Source organism: Rhinatrema bivittatum, chromosome 16 (assembly GCF_901001135.1).
Source record: "Rhinatrema bivittatum chromosome 16, aRhiBiv1.1, whole genome shotgun sequence".
Lineage (NCBI taxonomy): Eukaryota > Metazoa > Chordata > Amphibia > Gymnophiona > Rhinatrematidae > Rhinatrema > Rhinatrema bivittatum.
The window spans coordinates 6,234,368-6,259,126 of NC_042630.1; the positions used below are offsets into that span (position 1 = coordinate 6,234,368).

General features: G+C 47.1%; 2 protein-coding genes across 9 annotated transcripts in view; one reads left to right on the top strand and one right to left on the bottom strand.

The window, feature by feature from the left end:
• The window catches only part of SLC7A8 (solute carrier family 7 member 8), a 47,606-nt gene extending 46,389 nt beyond the window's left edge, over positions 1–1,217 (bottom strand). Inside the window, exon 1 of the mRNA XM_029582015.1 lies at positions 283–1,217. Within this exon, the coding sequence (XP_029437875.1) occupies positions 283–290 (8 nt within the window). The 5' untranslated portion in view covers positions 291–1,217. The remainder of the gene's footprint in view (positions 1–282) is intronic.
• Positions 1,218–1,450: 233 nt separating this feature from the next.
• Positions 1,451–24,759, top strand: part of RNF212B (ring finger protein 212B) — an 88,894-nt gene continuing 65,585 nt past the window's right edge. For 2 of the 8 annotated variants that reach the window (XR_003853169.1, XM_029582030.1), the window contains exons 1-2: positions 1,451–1,906; positions 16,525–16,636. Coding sequence is in view for 7 of the 8 variants with exons in the window: in XM_029582030.1 (XP_029437890.1) it covers positions 1,895–1,906; positions 16,525–16,636 (124 nt within the window). In the remaining variant the exon portion in view is untranslated. Of the gene's footprint in view, positions 1,907–4,919; positions 5,047–16,524; positions 16,637–24,759 lie in introns of all 8 variants that reach the window. The other 6 variants (XM_029582023.1, XM_029582024.1, XM_029582026.1 and 3 more) reach the window with 5 other exon arrangements.

Sequence of the window (24,759 nt, forward strand, 5' to 3'; positions counted from 1 at the left end):
ACTGTCTAAAATCCTATCTAGGTGACGCGTGAGGTCCACCACCTTCGCCAGGCAGGCATGTCACCAGGCGATCCTCCCGCCCACCAGCCACTCAGCTGGAGATATTTTGTCAATACATGATAACATAAAAAAACAAGTGTCTAAATCTGAGGCCCAGGACAATGCCTTCCTGGCCACAGCCTCCCCCCCCCCTCCCCGATTGTTCCTGTTCAGGGAGACAAACATAAACCAGGGCTAAAGGTACCGTAATTAAGACTGTGCAAGTCCAAAGATATTACTCACTGCAACATTATGTCAGTGGCAGAACATTCCAGTTTTGTAGTTCTGGTGATGTAACAGCTCTGTAGCAAAAATGAGATATACTAGTTGCCTTCTCCCCCTAACAATGTCATTGTTTTCTGTATTTTGAAGGTCTATGGATGCTCTGTGGACCTGAAAGGCAGAAGTGGCTGGTTCCTATTCTTGTCCTTCATCAGATTATCCCAGTGGGTTGGTGCCTAACTTCACATGTAGATTCCAGAAGAGATCCTACTATCCAACCAGTTCTGTAACTTTTCGGCTTTCCCCACCACCGGCGTCCCGGTAGCTGAAAGCTCCTCTGTCCTTTTCGCTTCCCTCCTGCTACCAGTTAAATGTGTGCAAGTTTGTGGAAGTCTACTAATATAAAACATTTGAATCTGAAAAAATGACCAATTATTGAAGAATTCACTTATCCTCAGATTCTTGATCTAATAAAATGACATGGTTTTAAGTGAAGGCCTGCCACACTATCTGAATGTGATAAATTTAGTCTCCAAAAAAGCAACATTGCCTCTTTAGTATGACCTTGCTTCTTCCCATTTAATTTTTCACACCTTTTTTCTTTCCTTTTTTTCACCTGTGTACTCTGTTCTTTTCCTATTCTTCTTCTTTCTCTCTCTTCCCCTGCTCTTGTCCCGGTTTTTCTTGCTTCCCACCTGCCCCAACTCTTCACTCCCAATAATTTTCTTGTTTCTCCCTGAGCCTGTCCTTTTGCTCTTCTTCATATTCCTGTCTTTTATCTATTTTTCCGCTTCATTTCTTTTTTCTTCCATTCCTGTTTTAGCCACACCCGTGCTTGTCTTTTCCTTCAGCTCTTTTGTTAGGCTTTTGTTTATTGCCTCTGCTCTTCGCCCTTCTTTAACGCTTCCTCTTGCTCCTCAATCCTTCCTTACTTTAGAAAACCTTTATTTTAACCCTTGCCCCCCTCCCCCACCCCGCTGAGGAACCACGGGCCTCTCCGTCTCGATGTCCTCTCGCTCCTCATTGCCTTTTCCCGCTTTTGACTTGAAAGCGCTCAAACGCGACGGGCTCAGCCGCGGTCGCTCGTGCGCCGGACAAAGCGAGGCTCCGCCCCCTTCCTCTTTATATAGTGACGAGCCACCTGCTCCCCGCCCCTCAGTTGTCCGGGCACGGGCACGCGCCGCGCCTAGGTTTCCTCCCTCCTTTGCGCGTGACTCCCCCGTGTTCCGTTGACCCGCCCTCCCCCAAGTGCGCGCGCCGCCTCCGGCAGTTATTTTAGGCGGGAGAGGGCGGGGGGGCCCCCGCCATTTTGTCTGCATGCCTGTAGGTTCCTGTGAGTCGCTCCCTCGCTCTCTCTATAGCCGGTGTGTCTTTTGCCTTGCCTCCTTGTTTGTCATGTTCTGGCGGGAAGCGCGAGGGCCGCTCACCACTTTGTAACCCGGTTTCTCTATTTGTTGCATTTTTTTTATTTTGTAATCCCCACGCTGGCAAGGAGGAAGAGAGAGGGGGAACGAAAAGCTTAAAAACCGACGGAAGACGTCGATGGAAGGGGCTCTCCCTCACAATGGCTTCTTCTTGTGTTTTAGAGGCAGAGTTTTAATGGATGCCTAGTGGTTGATAAGAAGGGTTTAAGATGAAATGCGAGGTAAATTGCAGCTGACATTGTAACCCTGATTAAACTGTAAAGGCACAGAGAATCTGGTGAGAAGAGGAATGGGGGTGGGGAAAGATGAGAGTCCACTTCCTTTGAAAGGAAGTGGTGGGGGGAGGTCACTGCTTACGTTTTTAAAGTGATTTAGAAAAATCATTATAATGTATCATAGGCCATAGGAGCCAACTTTAGGAAATATTGTTATCTCCCGCTATGGAGAATTTACCCATGAGTTTGGCTGAAGGGCGAGCAGGTAACTGTCCCCACGGGGAAGTGTGATGTGGCCAAAACAAAAACTCCGAAAACCTCCGAAGTTTCCCCAGTCATTCGTCTGCCCACCAATCTCCTTCCCCCTCTCCCCTACCTGCAGCCCATCCACCCCCCCCCCACGCTCTCACCTATCCCCACCACTTCCCTCTCACATTATAATCGCTTCTTCCTCCTTTCCCCATCTTATCCTCTTATTTCACTTCCTCGCCTTTTGCACTTCTTAAAAACGTTCTCCCTCTTCTGCACCAGCATATTTAGATTTTTACATTTGGAGGCAGGTGGTTGAATACTCCTATACCCGCGCCTTTCCATTCACCTCCCTAAATCCTTTTCTGCTCCTCATTTCCCCTACACCCAGCCTTTTCTGTTCCCCTCCCAGCTCCCCTCCTCTGTATGCTTCTTCACCCATTCCCTTCACTGTTCTCCACCCCTTATCTCCAGGGACAGTGCAAGAGGATTAGGTTCCTTAGGCAAACCAGCCCCCCAGGGTGGGTGCTGCCCCCCCCCCCCTCGGCTGTGAGATGGGCTCCACTTGTGGCCCCACATAGCTGCTCTTTGCTGCCCCCTAATGGCTGACTGCCTACTTCGCCCATTGGAACTTGTGGCCCTGTTTACCTCTCATCAGCACATTAGGCTTCCCTTTGTTAGCAGGCTTGGGCAGGGCAGTTGCCTCGGGTACCAAAAGTTTTTACTGGGGGTGGGGGGCAGCAAAAACCCATGAAATCTCTAGCTGCTGCCTATACACTTTTAAGGCACAGCACCTAAATGGAAAAAGGGAATAGATACTGAGCACATGTGGAGACAGGAACATGGTTCAGAGAGGGTGCTAGGTGGGGAGAGCGAGAGAAGGTGATGGGCAGAAGAGGGTGGGATGAAGAGGATTCTGGGCATGTTGGAGTTGCAGCAAGGAGTGTCAGACACTGCATAAGGACAATGATTGGGTTGATGCTGATGTGCAGAACAGAGAGTGAAGGGGGAAGAAGATAGTGGTGAGGGGGAGAAGAGAGGCTGGACAGAGGGATGGAGAGAAGGGATGCGGGGCACTGTAGTTAGAAGCCATAGGTAGGGGACTGCAGGACTTAGAGAGAAGAGAGCGAGGTGGATATTGAGCAGGGCAGAGGTAGCTGCTCTCCCACAGTTGCCACTGATAAGGCAAGAGAAGAGCGAGGTGGATATCCCACAGTTGCCACTGTGGGATTGAAGGTGCAAAATTGAAGGTTCATCTATGGTAGGGGTGGCCAACTCCAGGCCTCAAGAGCCACAAACAGACCAGGTTTTCAGGATATCCATAATATGCATGAGATCAATTTGCATGCACTACCTCCATTATATACAGATCTATCTCATGCATTTTCGTTGTGGAAATCCTGAAAACCTGGTCTGTTTGAGGACTGGAGTTGTGGCAACCCCTGATCGAGTTGTCTAATACCCTTGCTACAGCCCTGGGCTTAGCTCACCTCTCAATTTGGGTTTCCCCTTCTGCCATAGGCTTGAATCACTTCCCATGATCTATCTTTCCTGAGCTCAAGCACATCTCTTTTTTTCTAGATCTTCCTCTGCCCGCCCTTTCCCCCATCCCCTGCTGCACTTCAATTGACACTCCATTATGTGCATGTCCTGAGTCCTGACAGCTCAGCAGTCAGCATCTCCCCAGATCCAGGGCTTACCATCCCCTTGAAAACCCTAAAGATAACTGATGGCTACTGCAGGATAAAACAGGGGAATACTTTTATTATAATTCTTGTGAAACGAGTCTGGTGTTCCCCATCACCCCCGCCCCCCTCTATTCAAGCCTTGACTGCAGCCTCTCTCAATATTGGAGCTGCCAAGGAGGAGCAATTTTTAAAAGACCTCTTCATTCCTTGGCATAGCACCCCTCTACGACCTCCTCCCCCTTCTCTATCCTTCCAGTAAAACATCTCATATATCTCAATGACTGCAGGGTTGAAATAAAAGAGCAGAAACTATCTACCCCTTACTTGGGACCCATCCAAGCTAGCACAGAAATTTTCACCAAACTTAAAATAGACAATGTTCCAACCTTTGTATCTGTAGTTTAATCTATCCTAGGTCTCTTCTTCCTCATACATTTTCTTATAAGCTTATTTTCTGGACATCTTCTCATTTCATGATCATTTCTTCTATTTTTCTTCCATGTGTATATCTTTCTATCGGCCCAGGGTATTTCCACAGCTCATTATCTTCTCTCACCCCCAACAAGTCTCAAACCCTCCATTGCCGTCCCTCTCCCCTTCAAGCCTTTGCTTTCCATCAGGATCCTTTCTCTTCTCACAACCCTTTTCTTGTTTTATCTCCCTTATCAACTCTCCTCTGTCCCATACACCTACTTTTCCAGTCCTCTTTGCCTCTCTCAAGAGTGAGAGAGAGGTGAAGAAGACTGGGGAAGGAGCTGTATGGGTCAGAGGAGGGGGGGGGGGAGGTATCTTCTCAGCTCCCAGGGGGCAGCAGAACACTTTTTGGTTGGGGGGGGGGGGCAACCAAGCTGCATCCCCAGCAAGGACCTGTATTCTTCATCCCTTCAGCATGTCTCCTGGGACCAGCGTGAAAGGCAGTATGTGGAGACCATATTGGGGGTGCTCAAGCCCCTGTACCTACAGAGCTAGCACCTATATCATAGTCTTCATGAAGAAAATTAGTAAGATGCCCTATTATATATTTCTCAACCGTTTAGGATGTCTTTTAATACTACTGCTATTATTATTAAACATTTATATAGTGCTACAAGGTGTACACGGCGCTGTACAGATACAAATAAAAGACTGTTCTGTGGAGCTTACAGTCTAGTACGGATAGACAAGACAAGCGTTTGGGGAGAGTCAGGTAAAAGATCTTAAGTCTAAAAGGTGGGTTAATAGGAACAATGTAATTGAAGACAGGGATCCTATTATCTAATTGGGTACAGCTGTGACAAATATACTAAGGGGTTGAATTAGTATAAGTTTGAATCTTGTGAGCAGTAATGCCAACAGGCAAGGCTTCGACCCTGGTACTATTGTAAGAGTTGAATTTTTGCCCCCAGAAAAAACAATCTATACAAGAAAAACAGGAAATGGAGTGGATGGCTGAGAGCTAGGTGTCTCCCACATAGTAGACAAGATCTATGGAGATTTTTTGTTTATCTATCTCTTTACAATGCCACTTGAAAGGCTCAATTACCCCTGCCTTCCCTCCATTTCTTCATCATTTTGGGGTGGGAGGTTTATGTTGCTTCTTATTTTCTCTTTCAAATATATTTCAAAATAATGTTTAACTTATTGAATAGGTTTAAATAAGATAGATGTCACTGTCATCATTGGTGTCATTTTCATTTATTTGTTTTTAATGCACAGCCAACTACTTTGTTTTTAACAATGCCAAAAATAATTTTATTTTGGAAAACAAATCTGATTTTGCAGACCCCTAGTTCTGCAAAATCCCCAGCTGCATAAATGGCTATCTGGAGACATCTTGGCTGTGGCTTTTTTACTCATCATAGAATAAAGTATCTTGAGGAAAACTCAAGAGTTGGTGGATATTAGGTTCTATCCTATCTAATTTCTTTCTGGATGCTTCTGAATTTTGCAAAATAGATTGCTTTTCTGTTTCAAGAAACAATCTCTATGGGAGCATTTTAGAGGGATAAAAAATAATCAATATCTTCATTGCTATCAGATGGTTAACATGTATGCTTTCATAATGTGTTTGTCTTCTTCATCTGCTGCTACCCATCATATTAGCATCTAGGAACAAAATACAAATATCTCAAGCAATGGAACTCAACTGGTGGGTTTCTTGCAGTGAATACTGGCTATCTTAAATGGCTGCTAAGATTTTGAATTTTTTTTGTGCCTTTTGCTTGTATGATTGGAGCCAATTGACAAGGACCTTGCTGATTTTTGTTTGTTTAATTTTGGTTGAAGAGAGCCTAATCCATTCCATGAAGAAAGCCATGAGTGCTGACAGAGAACAATTATAATGCTGGATAATCAGAAAGAAAAGCACAATTCACTTGAAAATATGTATTTAGTGTGTATTTGCATTTCAACCCAGTTTAAGATTTGTTACAAAAATCTGTTGGTTTCCACAATTATACAATAACTAAATTGGGAAAAATCCACAGTACTTCAGCATATCATATCCCTATGTCATTTTGAAACTGAGCATGTTCTGCCCAAGGCAAAGACTTGTACAAATCACTTTGGACAAACTAACAGTTATGTAAATAGCACTGTGGGACTTTTGCATTGTCCTTAATTCTGGCTATACACATTTTCCTTTCTATTATTATTATAGTAAATATAGAACTTCTGTAAATACTACTTCCCCTGCTCTCAGGGAGGCCAGTCCACACTGGTGGGTTATGGACTCTTACCAGTAGATGGAGATGGAGTAAACCAACTCGCTGACATATACCGACTGACATCAGCCTGCCAGTATTCTCTGTTTCTAGTCGATGGTGGAAATGTATCTCCATAGTGGGGATTGCTTGTATTGAAAAAAAAAATAGAAAGGAGAAGAGGTTGAGCTCCTGAGGTGACACCAGGCTGGTCCTGCCCTCAATTGAGCAGTTGAGTTTCAATGACTAGCCACATTTAGTCTCTAAAGATTGTCTGAGTACAAGGGGGAGCTCAGGGATGAGGCTTGTGCCCTCTCCCCTATAGCTGCTGGCCCAATCGTGCTTCCATTCGGGAGGGCTGAGTTCAGGTAAAAGAAAGGATCCCCTTTCCCTGCTGGGTTATTTCTCCCCCTCAGTGCTACTCTCCCCCCATCTCCGGTGAGTCAGTGGAGAGTGGAGGCAGTTAGGGCAGCGTTCGCTCCTAGGCCCTGCATCGCAGGTCCTATTGTTTGGCCGTGTGGTGAGCTCAGGTCATTTAGTGGGGCTGTAGCCTAGAGTTGGCGTATACATACATGTGAATGTATGCACACAAGCCCGTGGCCTAGCTTTGAGCACATAATTGCACGGGTACATCTGTGTGCATTGGGATGTATGCAGGAGACTGCGTAGACAGGAGAGTAGCATTTTGGTAAAGGATAATGGCACTGGGGGCTAAAAGGCCCAAGTGTCTTTATTTGTGTGACTTGCCATTTCAGGCAATCCAGCCATCGCTCTCACTTCACCTATATCAGCGCTATCTGAAGGCTCAAGGCAATTTGCCTTCCAAGGCAAATTGCCTTCCAAGGCAATTTGACGCTATTGGGGCATCCCCCCTACCAATGGAGAAGTCGGAGGAGGTGTAAGAGGCAATACGATGGACAGTTCCCCCCTCTCGTTCCTGATGGGTGGGATGCGCCCAGGGGAGAGGTCAGAGAGCAGGTCCTGTGGGTCCTGGGATGGATTCAGCCTCCTTCTTCTGGCTGGAATTTTTCTAGAGGTTGTAGAGCTTTCCAAAAAGGATTCCAGCAGAGGCTAAGCAGGCCCGTAAGGAGGAGACGTATCATAGGTCTTCCCACTTGGTGCCCAAGTTGGGTCAACACTGTAAAGAGGCTGTCCATGATGAGGTAGAAGAGGAAAGAGGATTGAGGATCATGAACTGTCGGATGATTCCGGGGATGACTCAGATTCCACTCCTTTGGAAGAGGGGGGAAATTCTGCCTGACTTGGAGCCACATAGAACTCTATTCAGTTTTTTCCACAAGGATGAGTTGCCAAGTCTGTTGACTCAGACCCTGAAAAAACTCAAAGTAGATGGAGTGACTTACAGGAGTAGAGAAGAAAGACCCCATATCTTGGTCACCTTGTGCAAGGCATCCTGTTTCTTTCTGCTCCTGTAACCAGTGCAGGAGTTGATTGACCTTGAGTGGAACTGCAGAAGCGAGTTTTAAAGGTGAGCATTCCTTGGTGGGCCTCTACCCCTTGGATCCAAAGGCAAGGGAGCAGTTGTGATTCCTGAAGGTTGATAACCTGGTGTGTGCTGTCGTCAAGCAAACTACCATCCCGATCGAAGGGGGAGCATCTCTGAAGAATGCCCAGGGTAGAAGTTTTGAGGTTATTCTCAAGCAGGCATTTGAAGCAATGGCTATGAATTTGCAAACAGCTTCTTCCTGCTGCTTGGTGGCCCGAACAAGTTTGCATCTCTCTCAGGAGGATCAAGGAATGGGAGCCAATAATGGGCCGGCGATGGAGCCAGGAGCTGCATTTTTAGCAGATTCAGGCTGTGACTTGGTGCATACAGCAGCTAGAGATGTAGCTTCCGTGATAGTGCAAGGCGCCTGCTGTGGCTGCGCAACTGGTCAGCAGATATGATTTCTAAGTTGAATTTGACAAGGTCACCCCTTAAGGGTTCTCTTTTGTTCAAGAGTGAGTTGGAGAAGATGGCAACTAGATGGCGTGAATTCAAGATTCCGCGATTACCAAAGGACAAGAAAGTGGCGGCTTGTTCTTTTGGGGCGAAAGGCTGTTCCAGAGACTCCCATTGTTTTTGCCCTTACAGAGGTATGGTGAATCAGAAGTCGCATCCCTTTGGAAGGTCCCATTCCTTTCAGACTAAGAAGCCAAATAAGTACGTGGGCTCTGGGACCGGAGCATCTCGATTTTCACAATGAAAGTGCAGGAGCCCACCTACTTGTTCCAGAAATAGGCGGACATCAAGCTCACTTTTATCACAGTTGGGCCCAAATCACGATGGATCAGTGGGTCCTGGATGTTAAAAGAGATGGCTATGCTGTAGAACAGTGGTTCTCAACCAGTGTGTTGCAAAGAACATGCAGGTGTGTCGCCACACTTCCCGGTCCCCCGCTGACCCTGCTGCTTCCCGGTCCTCCTCCACCCGGGCTTAAAATGCTGTCAGCCCGGGCGGAACGCGGCAGAACAGCTAGAGTCAGCGGCACCGGCAAGGTCTCTTCTTCCCGCCCCTGAGCAGCGGGAGCGTGCGCACAAAGAAGAGACCATGCTAGTGCAGGCAGCGTCGGCCCGAAGAACAGAAGAGAGGCGCGGCCTGTGAAATGAGCAACCCCCGCGGCCGATGGGACTCCTTTCTCCGCGAGGGCTGAAAATGAAGGAGGTTAGGGTTGGGAGGAGGCTGCTGCTGCCACTAATTCCAGGGAAGGAGGGAGAGAGAGTGAATGAGCAAGCATGTGTGTTTGAGATCCTGTGTGTGTATGTGTGTGAGTGAGATAGCATGTGTGTGAATGACTGAGAGCTTGTACATGTGAAAGAGAGTATGTGTGTGATTGAGAGAGCCTGCCTGTGAGAGAGAGAGCATGAATGTAAGTATATGATTGGGAACCTGTATTTGTAAGTTTGTGATTGAAAACCTGTTCGTGTGAAAGGGATGAGGCTTGTGTGTGAGAGAGATCATGTGTATGTATGACTAAGATCATGTGTATCTATGATTAAGAGCCTGTGTGTATAAGTAAGAGAGAGAGCATGTGTGTCTGTGTGTGATTGAAAGCTGGTTTAGGTGAGGGAGCATCTGAGTATGTGATTGAGAGCCTGTGTGTAAATGAGAGAAAGAGAGAGTATGTGTGTCTGTGTGTGATTGAGAGCTGGTTTAGGTGAGGGAGCATGTGAGTTGAGAGCCTGTGTGTAAATGAGAGAGAGCATGTTTGTAAGCATGTGAATGAGAGTCTGTGTGTTGTTGTGTTTGGCCTTGGAAGGCCTTGCATACTGTTGTGTTAGGGATCGCTAGGAGAACGATCCCAACTTGAGGGATTCGTGTGCCCTTGGGCCTCGGCACGATCCCAGAAGACTCCAAGACAGCGCTGAGGGTTGGCGAGACGTGTCCCAGCATGGGTGAAGACAAAGTCTGACCCTCTGCCAGACCGGCATGCTTCTGGAAAGCCAACAACACTATGTTGGTTATTGAACAGTCCTTCGACCGTTCCCAGCCCTTTCGGACCTGCCGCTGGGTATCGGCAAGAAGCAGCAGGCCGGACTGAGGATGAGGGCAGACGGAGGCCTTGTGACATAGAAGACTCAACATGGATGAGAAGACTCTGGGCGAGGAACTTGGAAGACTCTGGACGAGACGAGAAGCTTGGAAGGTTCGGACATTGGCACTGTCTCTCAGGGCACTCTACACAGCCCACCGACATTGGCGGACCCAGTGGGCTGGTCACGGACCAAGCTGTCCCACTGCGCACCCTACACAACCTGAAGAGGCTGGTCATGGACCAGGCAGAGAACGGGACAAGCGCAGGAAGGGAATCCAGCTGAGACGAAACTCCAATGACAAAAACAGGAACCGACGAGACGGATTTACCCAACAAGGTGTCATCTGGAGAACCAAAGGAGCTGGAGGGTCAAGAGGACTCGAAACAAGCGAAGGAGGAACAGAACCTCGGAACATCAAGAAGTCTGGAACATCAGGAGTCCTGGACTATGAACATGAAGACATGGAACATCAGGAAACAACGAAGACTCAGGAAGCAACAAAGACTCAGGCGAGACAGGACATGGAGCTCCAACGAAGACCTGACAGAGCGCTGGAAGGTGAGACTTCCAGGAGCAAGAAACTCCAATACAAGGCAAAACAGGACTGAAGGTGAAACCCTTTTATAGGGCTGAGACAGGAAGACATCATCAGTTGGGGCCCAGGGCATATCCGGTCACGGGCCCTTTAAATCTTGAGACGAGGCACACGCCGGCACCTAGAAACAGGAACCAGAGACATGAGCAGCACCACGGACAGCGGCGCTGCCGCTGCTGTGAACAGGAAGCAGGCCCGAGCAGAGCAAGACGGCGTTGGGAATGGCCTCCAGGCCGTGAAGAGAACTAAAGTTCATGGCTCCCTGCCGATAAAGGGGAACAAGTCCGCGGCAATTCGGGCCGCAGCAGCACGACAGCAGAGGCGGCCTCTAGGCTGCTTAAGAAGCAAGTAGGGTTCGTGGCTCCTGCCGCGATGAAGGCCCAATGTTGGCGGCGTCCAGCCGCAACGGGGAACAGCGCGAGGTAAGAGGCCTGCTCGCAGGGGAAACTCCGCGGGCAGAAATCATAACATTACCCCCTCCTCAAAGACCCCCTCCTCAAGCCTCATATCAACAGCTAGAGGGGACAAGGTATCATTCCATACCGACAGGGGAAAATCAAGGGTCCAAAAACGGAAGCTGGTATTTCCGGGGACTGAAGCAAAAAGCAAGAAACTGCAGAAACACAAGAGACAAGCCACAAAAGACAAGCAATAGCCAACAAGAAACAAGAGGAAAAGAGCCAAAAATAGCACAAAAAAGCCAAAAAAGGCACAAAAGAGCCAAAAAGGCAAAACAGCACAAAGAAGCAAAACAGCACAAACAAGACAAAAAGGCAAAACAGCACAAACGAGCGGAAAACAGCACAAAAACCCACAAGAAACCAGACGAAAAGCACAAGAAATGTCAGGAAAAGACCTTGGAGGGACCCAGGATGGGAATAACCGGACCAGCAAACTAGATGGGGTGCTGGTCCGTAAAAAACCCCAACCTGGAAAAAAGGATGGAAAAAATGTCTGGATGCAGGCGCTTCCTGCAGGTCGTGGAATCCAGACAGCTAGCGCCTCCAGCAGGTACAGGTACAGAAAATTTTTTTTTAAGTCCAATACAAGTCCAGGAATAAATTCAAGACAAAGACTCTGAAGCAGAACTCCAGGAACAAGGCAACCACATCACAGGAACATGTTCACCGGACACATGGCCTTGCATACTGTTGTGTTGGGGTCCGCTAGGAGAGCGATCCCAATTTGAGCGAAGAGGGAGGCGCCAAAGAAGTAAGGAGGGTGGAGAGAGGGCTTGGGGATCGACGGACACAACACATATGCAGCCACTTCACTGTGTGGTGCTCTCATGGTGGAATCCGCAATAACAGGAGTACACAGTACAATACAGTAAAGCTCCACTTGCTGATGGACGTGAGAAAGTAGTGGTGGTTGCAAAGGGACCACCTCAGGAAAGGAGTGACCTTGGAGATACCAAAATGGTTGGTGCTCATGATAGATGCAAGCCTCTTGGGTTGAGGGGGGGGGAGGGCACACTGTCAATTGATGGCACAAGGTTTGTGGAATACCGAGGATTGACAGTGGACCATCAATCATTTGGAAGCAGTTTGCTTGATGTGTCTATGGCTTGCAGAGCGGTTAGCAGGTCCAGCATTTAGAGTAATGTCAAGACAATGCCATGATGGTTGCCTACATAAATCATCAAGGTGTTACCATAAGTCATCAGGTGTCAGTGGAGATAGATGCTTTCATGGCATGGGCACAGCAACATCTTCAGGCTTTATCCACCTCTCACATTGCTGAAAGGACAACTTGAGGGCTGATCTTCTCGGCAGGCAGTCCTTAGACTCAGGAGAATGGGAGCTGGCAGATGCTTTTTAGTTCATAGTTTCTTGATAGGGGCAGCCATATCTGGATTTAAGGGCAAGCAATAGCAACACAAAGTTGCCATGGTTCTACAGTTGCAGATAGGATCTGAGAGCATTGGGAATCAATGCTCTTGTCCAACAATGGCCCAGAACGGGGTGTTATATATTTTCCCTCTCTGACCGATGATTGGCAAGGTAATTCGGAAGATTGCGAGTCATACAGAGACTGCTTGTGAAGGCTCCAGATTGGTCACGGATATGGTGGTATACTGACCTCCAAAGACTCCTAGTAGGCAGTTCTATGAGACTGCCTGTCAGGGAGGATCTACATCAGGAGCCAATCATGCATGAAAATCCGGATGGGTTCTGTCTTATGATGTGGCCCTTGAGAGGGCTCGTCTGCCGAGGCTTGGTTATTCTCTGGCAGTGATTTCCACATTTCTTAGTGCTAGAAAGTTTTCTACATCTCTGACTTATATTAGGGTTTTGAGAGTATCAGAGAACTGGTGTGGGGTGAGAGGGTCTCACCCTCTCAGAGTAGAGATCCCACTGATTTTGTAATTTTTGCAAGAGGTATTGGTTACGGGCTTGGCCCTAAACACCCTGAAGGTGCAGGTGGCAGCTCTCACATGCTATAAAGGACAGATTAATGGTAGGCCCTTGTCCTTCCATCCATTGATGTCTATGTTTTTGAAGGGATTCAAGCATCTAAGGCCTCCCTTGTGCCTACCGATGCCTCTTTGGGAACTTAATCTGGTATTGAGATTTTTGTCGAGCCTTACTTTTTGGCCACTGCGTAATCTCTCTTTACGGCTGCTTACTTTGAAAATGGTTTTCCTGGTAGCTATCTGTTCAGCAAGGCGCATTTCCAAACTGCAGGCTTTTTCTTGTCATGAGCTGTTTCTATGAATAACTGGGGGGGGGGGGGGGGGGGCGTTGCAGCTCAGGACTGTACCTTCCTTTTTGCCAAAGGTGGTAACGGAGTTGCATTTGAATCAGTCTATTTCCCTGCCCACACTGGACAGGGAGAGAGATGAGTGGGATTTTCACTTGTTACATGCCTTAGATGTGAAGTGGCATCTGATCCGGTACTTGAAGATTACTCACTCTTTTGAAGAAGACTGATCGGCTGTTCTCCATGGTGGAGGTAGACAAAGAGAACTGGCTTTGCTGGCGTCAATAGCCCATTGGGTTAAAGAGGTCATCATGGCTATGTAGATGCAAATGTTCCATTGCCTACGCAAGTCAGGGTACATTCCACTAGAGCACAGGCAGTCTCGTGGGTGGAGATTCGGTTGTTGTTTTTGGTTGAAATTTGACAGGTGGCAACGTGGTCCTCAAATACTCTCTCCAAGCATTACCACTTGGATGTTAAGGCTCAAGAAGATGAGGCCTTCATGCAGGAGGTTTTGAAGGGAATGCAGGCAGCCTCCTAATTTTGGGAGTAGCTTTGGTACATTCTACAGGTGTGGATTGGCCTGCCTGAGTGCAGAGGAAGGTGAAATTACTTCTTACCTGATAATTTCCTTTCCAAAGGAAGGTAGACCAATCCACAACCCACCCTGGGCTACCTACTTGATTTTGGTTTTAGTTTGTCTCTTATTCAGGAGAGTGTTCGGCAGAGTGTTCTTTGTTCTGAATCATTTGAAGGATGGTAATGGAAGAACCAGCCTCTAAGATACTAAATTTTTTACTGAGCTCAGTACTTCTGAGTTGGCTGGAAGTAACAAGTCGTTTGCTGTTAATAGTCATGGTTCAAGTATAATCAGTTTGTCCACAGTTTGGCTTTTCTATAGTCTGTTTGTGTTTTTTTTTAACACAAAATTTTTGTTGTTTTCTCCAATAACCAACACACAATGCATCTGATGAAGTGAACTTTCCTTGAAAGCTCATGCTTTAATAAATTGGTTAGTCTATCAGGTGCCACTCAACTCCTGTCATTTCAGCACACAATAGAGAGACTGTCAGTCTCACGCTCTGTCCCAATCCCCCTTCCGCCACCGAAAAAAAAAGCCCTGCTTCCTCCGGCATTCGAAACTATGAAAATTAACACACTCCCCCAAACCTATTTTACCCCATCCACAAATCTAAAATTTCTAAATTGTGCAGGAATGGTCCCCAGGTGCTCCTTCCTCACTTACCAGTACAAAAAAATTGTTGCCGGCTGGGTCCTATAGCCGGCACCAATTTGTTGTACAGAAAAACATACATTGTTGTGGTGCTAACTTGAAAATCCTGCAAAAAGACACTTGGAACCCATGTAGTCCTATTTTAACACTTCTTAGATGTAGGTTTGGCCCTTGGACAGCCAACAGTATAGTAAAAATCCCATACCAAAACAGTACTAACTGCAAGCACTAAAACAGGAACAACTCTATTTATGAAAAGGCAAATGTTACATCAGGCCCTAAAACACCTCCTATTAGGAAAGCAGAGCAAACCAGTCTGCTATAAATTCCTACATAGAAACTATACATGTAAGCAAAATACCTCACCTTGCTTACACATGCAGAACACAGACAGACCCTGACCAAATACAGAATAATGAGATCATAAAATATAAATAGAAATATGTAGACAAACTGAACTGGAAACTCCAACAACCTAGATGCTATATATTATGAAGCAATGGAAAAACAGAAACATCATCAATCCTCAGAAATCAAAAAATAAAATCAAGAAATATAAATCAATCATAAGCCATACTAATACAAAGAATATTGCCAAAAAGATGACAGAATACAATCCAATAATTAAGAACTCATATATAAAGTTTTAAAAATTTTCAAATGGCAATAAAATATTTCAAAATAGCAGACACATTAACACCTAATAATTAAAACAAAAGGGAAAAATGCCTCGCTTCCCATACCTGAAAACATTTGCTTTCGAGTCACCTTAAGCTTGTCGTGGATTAGCGGGGGTGGCAACAATTTTCACCCCCCCAAGGCAGGCTCCCATTCATACACACACACCCATCCCCTACAGGCAGATATTCACATCCACCCATCCAAAACAGGTCCCCATTCACACCCAACCACCCTCCCACCTCAGGCAGCCTCCCATTCACAACTACTCATCCCAGGCAGGTCCCATTCTCGTACACACACACCCATTCCCCCCAAGCGGGCTTCATTCACACACACACACCTGTCCGTCCCCCACCCAGGCAAACTTCATTCACACATTAACCCCATCCCCCTAGGAAGGCTCTGTTCACACACATACACACCCATTCCCCCAGGCAGGCTTCATTCATACAAGTACACACTCATCCCCCCCCCCCCCCCCAAGGCAGGCTTCATTCAATTTCACACACATACACACAAACTACTACACATGCACATCAATAGGTCTTTCTTGCTGCAATTTCCATCCAGTGCCTTGTTTCTTGGGAGAGCGCAGGATTTGCGGCAGAGCTGTAAACATCCTTCCTGAGGCTCCTCCTCATATCAGACCAGCCCATGGTACTCAACACTTGCACTGCTAGCACTTCCTGTATGCTCATCTCATGCATCGCGAGATGACCATACAGGAAATGCTAGCACTGCCAGTATTGAGTGCTGCGGGGCTGTCAGCACTCAGCACACAAAGAGGAATCGTAGAATGAGCTTGTTTCTCTTGCTGCTGCTGCTGCTGATCGCATGGGCCTCTGCATTTTTCTGCCGCCGATGGGATGGGGCCCACTGGCGGCTACATAGCCTTCTCGCTGATCCCTGTCCTGGGCCCCCTTCCAGATTCATAGCTGCCGCCCTCCTGGGTGCGTTTCCCCATGCAATTGCACGGTTTGCAAACCTGGTAGCGCCGGGCCTGATGACATCAGTGAGTCAGTTTACTCCGTCTCCATCTACTGGTAGGAGTGCATAACTCACAGGTGTGGATTGGCCTGCTTTCCTAGAGGAAAGAAAATTATCCAGTAAGAAGTAATTTCACCTTTTTCAGAATACTTTTATTGTGGAAACAGCCCAAGTGGGATATAGTGGAAAGTGCACTGCATTCCATTTTGCTTCAAACTTCCTCTACATGTTTGTTTAACAGATGTCTCTTTTTCATTTTGGTAATTAAGTTTCTCGTAGGCATGGACTGGTTCCATTGTAACCAGTGCTTCCGCAGGGAGGGCACTGCTTTCTTTGTCACCAGCTGCGGCCATATACTGTGTCAGAACTGCGCCAAAAGAGGTAATGCGTTATCAGTATATTCTGATAGGAGGACCTCCTCACCTCTCCCAACTTATCTTCCCTAGTTTCTTTGCAATATTACCTTGCTGGCAGATGGGAGAGGAACTTGATGTATTGCTAATTGTCTGAATGCTGCCAAATACTGTATAACCAATGCATCAGGTTTCTAGACTCAGATGAGCCTACTGTGCGCTTGGTATTTCACAAAGGAATATGGCTGACTGGGAAAGGGGATAATGCAGAAGTGGAACAAACTTAGAATTACAAACAGGCCGTTTAATACATCTGGTACACACTATTCAAATGATAATAATTATAATAAGAAGAAAGAGGTTTCATAAGAGTAACTCAAATTTGGCCCCACCTGTACCTTTTTATATCTCAAGTTCTTTATATAATCATGCACTTAGTAAATATGATCTGCTTTTATTTCTTTTATTCCATACAGTATTATGTATAGCCCAGGAGTGGCCAACTCTGGTCCTCGAGAGCCACAAGCAAGCCAGGTTTTCCAAATATCCACAGTGATTATGCATGAAATAGATTTGCATACAGTGGAGACAGTGCATACAACTCTATCTCATGCCTATTCATTGTGGATGTCCTGAAAACCAGGCCTGTTTGAGGCTCTCAAGCAGAGCCATAGCCAGGCAGTGTGTGGCAGCTATGGCCCATTGAAAAACTGCGCTCTCGCCCATTACACAACACACAACACCATGAATTGGGAAACTTTGTTAAATGTTTGTATAGTAATGCCCATGGCCAGGACAAGAGTATTAGTCACCCTAGGAAAATCTTATAGCCTTGTAACCCCTACCCCATCACATCCTCCTTGCACACAATTAAAAATTATGCATTTGTAATAACAGATTTTACATGAAAAAGGACATTCAAAGCATAGTCTTCTGAGGTACACATATAATTTACAATATGTATATTATATTTACATGCACTGCTGTGGTGCCACCAGAAAACCCTGCAAATAAGCAAGAGACATTTGGAACTCATATGGTATTAGGCCTACTGTAATGCATCTTGGACATGGGCATGACCCTCAGAGCCACAAAAAAACAGAATTACAATGCAATAAACTTTCTGTATCAAAACAACACTAACTGCCAGCAACAACTCTACCTATGAAAGTTAACACTGCAAATATTACACCAGGCCTAAAACACCAATACATCTATTAGGAAAACAGAGCAAGCCAAGCTGCTATAGATCTCTACATACAGACTACACACTGTTGGAATATCTTACTCAGTCACACATGCAAAACATAGATAGTCCCTCAAATATAGAATAAAGAGACCATAAAATACAAATAGAAATGTGCAGGCAAAAACTGAACTGGAAACTGCAACAAGCAAAATTCTATATGAACTGCAACAATATAAAAACAGAAGCATTATCATTTCTCATAAAACAAAATTAGTAAAACCATACCATTAAAAAGAATAATTAAAAACTAATGAATAGAATAGCATTCAATAATTAAAAATTCTCATCAAATTTTTCCAAACATCAATACAATGTTTCACATAACACATCAAATAACTCCCAATAATTATAACTAATAAGGATTTTAAACAATCGCCCATTATCCATATCTGGGAACTTTTGATTTCCAGAAACCCTAAAATTGTCATGGATTAGCAGGCAGAGAAGAAGTGGGGCCAATCTCCCCCCACATGCATGCTCTTTCCCCCACATGAATACACACATGCATGCTTTCTCTCACTCTCATTTTCCCACACATGTGCTCTCTTCTCACTCTCCCACACAATCTTGCTCCCCTTCCTTCCATTCCCCAGCACTCTTAGTCCACTCTCCTCTCCAAGACACATCATTCCCCAGGAGTCTTAATCCCCAGCTCCCTCTCCCCATCCAGACCCCCCACTCCCCAATAGTCTTGCTTTCCAAATGTCTCTCCCATCCCAGAAACCCCACTCACTAGCAATCTTGCTTTACAGATGCCTCTCCCACCTCAGAAACCTCACTCCCCAGCAGTCTTGCTCAACAGGTCCTTCCCTCCCAGACCTTTACTTCCCAGTAGTCTTGCTCCCCAGCCTCCTTTCCCCTCCTAGCTCCTTATTCCCCAGAAATTTTGTTCCCCAGTCCACAGCAATCTTGTTCCCCTCACTCACTGCAGATGGCAGGTACATGATTTCCTTAATGCTGCTCACTCCCATGGGGTACTACCGTGATCCCCTCATTCACCCTCCCTGCTCCTGAAGAATGGAAGAATCGTGACAGTGTGGGCTGTTTCCTCCCTCCCAGCTGCTGGTGCCTGAATGATGTCATCGGGTGGAGGAAGCAGCCTGTTCTGCAAGGCCATGATCCTTCCATTCTTCAGTAGCAGGGAGGTGAATGAGGGGATCACAGTTGCACCCTGTGGAGGTGAGCAGCATTCAGGAAATCATGCATTGTCCCACTGCCACCAATAAAGCTTCTTCCATTTTTGGCTGTACCCTCATTCTGATGCCTATGAGTCGAAAAGCAGCACAGCTCCGCCAGAATCATCAGTGTGGCCGGCGGGCCGTGCTGCTTTTCCACTTACTGAGGCCTCTCATGGTGGCGGCGCTATGGCATCTTTTGGTAGTGGCTCCTATGGCCAAATGGCCACGCTATGGCTCTGCTCTTGAGAACTGGAGTTGGCCACTCTTCGTATAGACTATGCTTCCTCTGCATAATGGCAGGTCAGTCTCACCAGTGGGTTATGCACCTCTGCCAGCAGATGGAGACTGAGTAAAAATTGATGTCACGGACATATAATTCCGCCCCGACATCAGTCTGCCAGCATTCTCCATCTCCAGCAGATGGTGGACATGTATTTCCCTATGGGGATTGTCTGTGAAATTTAAAAAAAAAAAGAGAAAAAGAAGAGGAAAGGAGACATCAAGATGTTTATATAGCACCGCTTGCCTCCTGAGGTGACACCATTCGGTCCCTCCTTCAGTAGAGTGCCTTCAGTCCGGTAGCCTTGGGTGGTGTGGACTTGAGATTACATTAGCGGTTGCAAGCAGAGAGAGATTCGGTGGTAAAGGCTTTCGCCCTCTCCCCCCATAGCCAGGACCCATTCCTGCTCTCAGCCAGGGAGGGCAGATCTCAGGTAAAAGCTTTTACTTTGTATAAAAAAAAATAGGAGTAAGAACAGGAACTCGCTAGTGAGGAGTTTTCCTACTGGGTCTGGTTTCCTCGGCGTTCGGCTTTCCCACTCATATCTCTGGGGAGTTCTGTGAGGTGTGGAGGTGAGTCAGGCACTGTGGTTTGAGCAGCCTTGTAGCTAGTCCCCGCTCTCAGACTTCTTTCCGCGTGATAGGCCGTGATGGTTAGTTTGTGTACGTTCCGTGTGTGGCATCGATGTGTGCCTGCACGTCTCATTGTGCGTCCATTGCCGTGTCTCCCATTGTGGCACGTGGGCATGTGGCTGGATGGTTCCTTGGATGTTCATCATGTGCATCCAAATTAGATGTCTTTTCTGGACGTACAACTTGTACGCCTAGCTTGGGTGTTCCTTGAGTGTGTGTACTTGGACATATGGTTTGTGAACCTACTTTGGGCAAGAATACTAAGGGGTAGATTTTCAAAGGGTTTCGCGCGTAACCCCCGAAAACCTACCTCTGCACATGCCGAGCCTATTTTGCATAGGCTCGGCGGCGTGCGCAAGCCCCGGGACGAGCGTATGCCCTGGGGCTTTCTAAAATGGGCGGTTCGGGGTGGGGCCGGGGGTGTGGCAGCGGTTGGGGGCGGGGCCGGGCATGGTGGCGGTCTGGGGGCAGGGCCGGGGGTGTGGTGGCGGTCCAGGGACGTTCCCAAGTCCTCCGGCACATTGGCTGTGTTGGAGGTTTGCCTGCCGGCAGGCGTAACTCCATTAAATAAGGTGGGGGGATTTAGGTAGGGCCGGGGGGTGGGTTAGATAGGGGAAGGGAGGGAAAGGTGGGGGGGATCAAAAAAAAAGTTCCCTCCAAGGCCGCTCCGAATTCGGAGCGGCCTTGGAGGGAACGGGGAAAGCCATCGGGTCTCCCCTTGGGCTCGGCACGCGCAAGGTGCACAAGTGTGCATGCCACATCAGGGCGTTACAGCCAGAACTTCCTACAAGCCTGTGTCAGCGTTGCCTGGATGCTCGTGAGGATTTTCCTACTGATTTTGCCAACAATGGTTCATCTCAGTCTGAGGGGAGTGGGACCGAGGGCCACACGAGGTGGGTGTCCTCCTTCTGTTGATCCACTGTACTTTATGCTAATTATTTATTGTATTAATTTATCATATTGTGAACCATTGTGATGGTCCCACCGAACGAAGGTATACAAAATCAACAAATAAATAAATAAATAGCCGAGTTGTCAGGGGCGATTCACTCTCTGGATGTCAGGTTCAGGCATATGGGGCCTGGAATGGACCTGTCCTTTTCCTGGGTGGAATGCTTCCAGGGATTACAGACATTTCTACTGAGGCAGTTGTCTGAGCACAATACCTCCTAATTTAGGACTGTGCACTAAAGTTCTGCGGTGCCTGCCACCACGGACAAGTACTGTGACGCAGTGCGGCCTAACATGGTTTGAATGCATGTGGATCGAGATGATACTGATCCTGATGGTGGTGGTTCTCCTGTTGCGGAAGAGGAGATTCTCCTGGATTTGAAGGTACATAGAACTTTTCTCAGTTTTTTTCATTGAGATGAGTGGCCAAGCTAGATCGCTCGGACCTTGCAGACCCTTGGCATGGCTAGGGATGACTCCCCGGGGGTGCAGAAGAAGGTCTCCATTTTGGTTAAAATATGCAAGGCGTCATGTTTCTTCCCCCTTCTGGATGCGATTTAAGAGTTGCTTGATCTGGAATGGGGTGCACCAGAGGAGTCCTTTAAAAGGGGCTGCACCTCAGTGGGTTTATATCTTTAGGATTCACAGGCCAGAGAGCAGTTGATTTTTCCTATGGTGGTATCCTTGGTGTGTTCGGTCATGTAATGGGCCTTCATTCCGGTAGAGGGAGGTGCAGCTCTTAAGGATGCTCAAAAGAATTGAGGCTATTCTAAAGTAAGACTGAGGTGGTGGCGATGAACTTACAAATTGCTTCTTGTTGTGCCCTGGTAGCTTGAGCTACCTTGCGTCTTTCTCAAGAATTTGGCAGTGCTGCTTCCGATAACAGGCCTATGGAGGATCTAGGTGCTATCCTCTTAGCTAATGTGGGCTGTGACCCAGTTCACACAAATGCCAGAGGAGCTGCTTCTGTTATTGCAGCTATGGCTGCACAACTGGTCAGCAGATACTATTTCAAAGTCCGATGTTACCAAGCTGCCCTTTCTGGGTTCATTTTTATTTGGCAGTGAATTGGAGTAAATTGCACATAAATGGGGGGAAACTCAGGTCCTTTGTTTGCCGGAGGGCAAGAAGCCTATTACTGGACTTTTAGGACAAGTGGCGTTTTGGGTCTTATAGGGGAGATTCTTCCATAAAACTCGTCCCTTCTGCAAACCTCAGTCTTTTCATTCCTAAGGGACTCGAAAGTGTCTGGGCTCCGGATGTGGAGCTTCTGGATCTTCTCAATGATGACGCAAGAGATAGGTGGATGCCTATCTCATCTTTATCACTTCAGATCGCTGGACCCTTGAGCTGGTTTGGGATGGGTATGCTCTAGTATTTCTTCGCATTCCTTGGAAGGGTTCTTTTGACCCATGCTTGCTCTCAAGGCTGTGTCAATAGTTATTTGCGAGTCACTCGTTTCAGAATGGAAATGGTGCGCTCTATCATGATGGCAGTACAAGCAGGGGAATACCTCACGTCTCTGCATCTAATGGAGGCATATCGGAATATTCCTATTCACCGAGAACATCAATGGTTCCTTCCATTTTGCATTCTGAATTGTCATTACCAGTTTCAGGCCTTGCCTTTCAGGTTGGCCATTGCACCCAGAGCCTTTTCCAAGGTCATGGTGTTGGTAGCGGGTGCCTTGCACAAAGACCGCATTATAGTTCACTTCTATCTGAACTACTGGTTGATTCCAGCCAAGGGCGTGGAAGAGAGTCTTCACGCTTTTCACAAGGTAGTTTAGTTATTATAGGAGCTAGGCTGGGAGGTGAATCTGGCCAGGGGCAATCTGCAGCCGACTCCAATTCCAGAGTATCTCGGAATTCATTTCAACACAAAATAGGACAGAGTATTTCTGCAGGAAACTCCAAAGTTTGGCTCGAGTTCAGACACTGGCAAACACTATTTGCCCAAGTGTATGTTATTATCTACAGGTCCTAGCATTGATGACTGCCACCTTGAAAGTAGTTTCCTGGGCAAGAGCACATGTGCGATTCCTTCAATGCATGTTGCTTTCCCGATAGAACCTGCAGTCGTAGGACTATGCGGTGAGGCTGCTCTTGCCATTAGAGGTGAGGTCCCAGTTGCAATGGTGGTTATAGGCGGTTCATCTCAGGAAGGGAGTTTCCTTGGAGATGCCGGATTGGTTGGTACTCATGATGGTTGCGAGCTTTCTGAGCTGGAAAGCTCGTTGTCAGGAGTTAATGTGCAAGGTTGTGGAATACAGAGGAGCAACAAGGGAACATCAACCGATTGGAAGCGCCAAGCATCTAGAGGCTTGAGCGGCCCGGATAATGTCATAATGGTGACTTAAATCAATCATCAAGGTAGAACCAGGAGTCAACAGGTGTCGGAGGAAATAGAGGTGCTCATGGTGTGAGCAGAACAACCTCTTCTAGGCATATCCGCCTCTCACATTATTGGAAATGACAATATCAGAGCAGACTTCCTCAGCAGGAGAAACTTGGGTCCAGGAGAATTTGAGCTGGCAGAAGAAGCCTTTAGCCTCCTTGTGAATTGCTGGGGCCTACTGGACCTAGACCTGTTGCCGACCTTCAATGATGTGAAAGTTCCATGCCTTTTCTGTCATGGACAGAACCTAAAAGCCCTGGGCATTGACACTCTTGCTCAGGAGTGGTCATATGGCGCCCTGCTGTATGTGTTCTTGTCCTGGCCTTTGATGGACAGGATTGTCCTGAAGATGGCAAGTCACACTAACACCATCCCTTTAGTAGCACCAGATTGGGCTGAAGTGCAGTGATATGCCAGTCTCCAGAGACAGCTGATGGGCAGTCTCTTCAGGGTACCACCACGGAAGGATTTGTTGCAGCAGGGACCTATCCTACATGAGGATCTGGGTCAATTTTGTTTTGCGGTTGGCCATTGAATGGGATCGGTTGTTGAAGCGGGGTTATTCACTTGTGGTGATTTATACTTTAATTTGGGTCAGGAAATGTTTTCTACTTCCCTAACCTAGGTTAGGGTTTGGAGAGTTTTGTCGAGGCCTGATGTTCTGAGCGAGGCTCTTCACCTTTTAGGGTGGATAGTCTTTTTCTTTTAGAATTATTACAGGATGGTTTGTGTAAGGGTTTCGCCCTAAACGCTTTGAAAGTTCAAAGTGCAGTCCTTGTTTCGTTGTTTGGAAAGAGTCCATGGAGGGCCCTCCTATTGCGGCTTCCAGTGCCTCGGGGGGGGGGGGGGGGGGGGGGGGGATGGGACGGGACACACCTAGTTTGGTCCTGGAATTCTTGGCAGGTCCGGCTTTTCGGCCTCTGCATATGCGCTTTCCTTGCAGTTAATCTGTTTAACATGTCGTGTATCCAAGTGGCAGGCTGTTCTTGCGTGAGCTTTTTATGCTTTTGGTTCTGGCAGTGGTATAGGTTCAGACAGTGCTCTCATCTTTGCCAAAAGTGGTTTTGGAGTCTCATTTGAATCAGTGTTTTTCCCTTACCACCTTGGACAGGGGCAGAGATAACAGGGAGTATCATCTTTTGTGTTCCGGCAACATTTGCTGTGTCACTTGGTGATGATTATATCTATTCAGTAGTCGAATTGCCTGTTTGGGCTCCATGGTGGCGGTGAACAGGGAGCAATGCAGGCAACGGTAGCCGGTTGGGTTAAAGCACCTATGTGGCTGCTGAAGTTGCTTTGCCAAAACAGATTAGACCGCATTCCACGAGCGCTCGGGTGTATTGTGGGCAGAACTTCGTTTGTTGTCTCCTGCTGAGATTTATTGAGCAGCAACACGGTCATCTTTTCATACTTTTTCCAAACATTACTACTTGGATGTTTGGGTAACGGAGGATGCCACGTTCG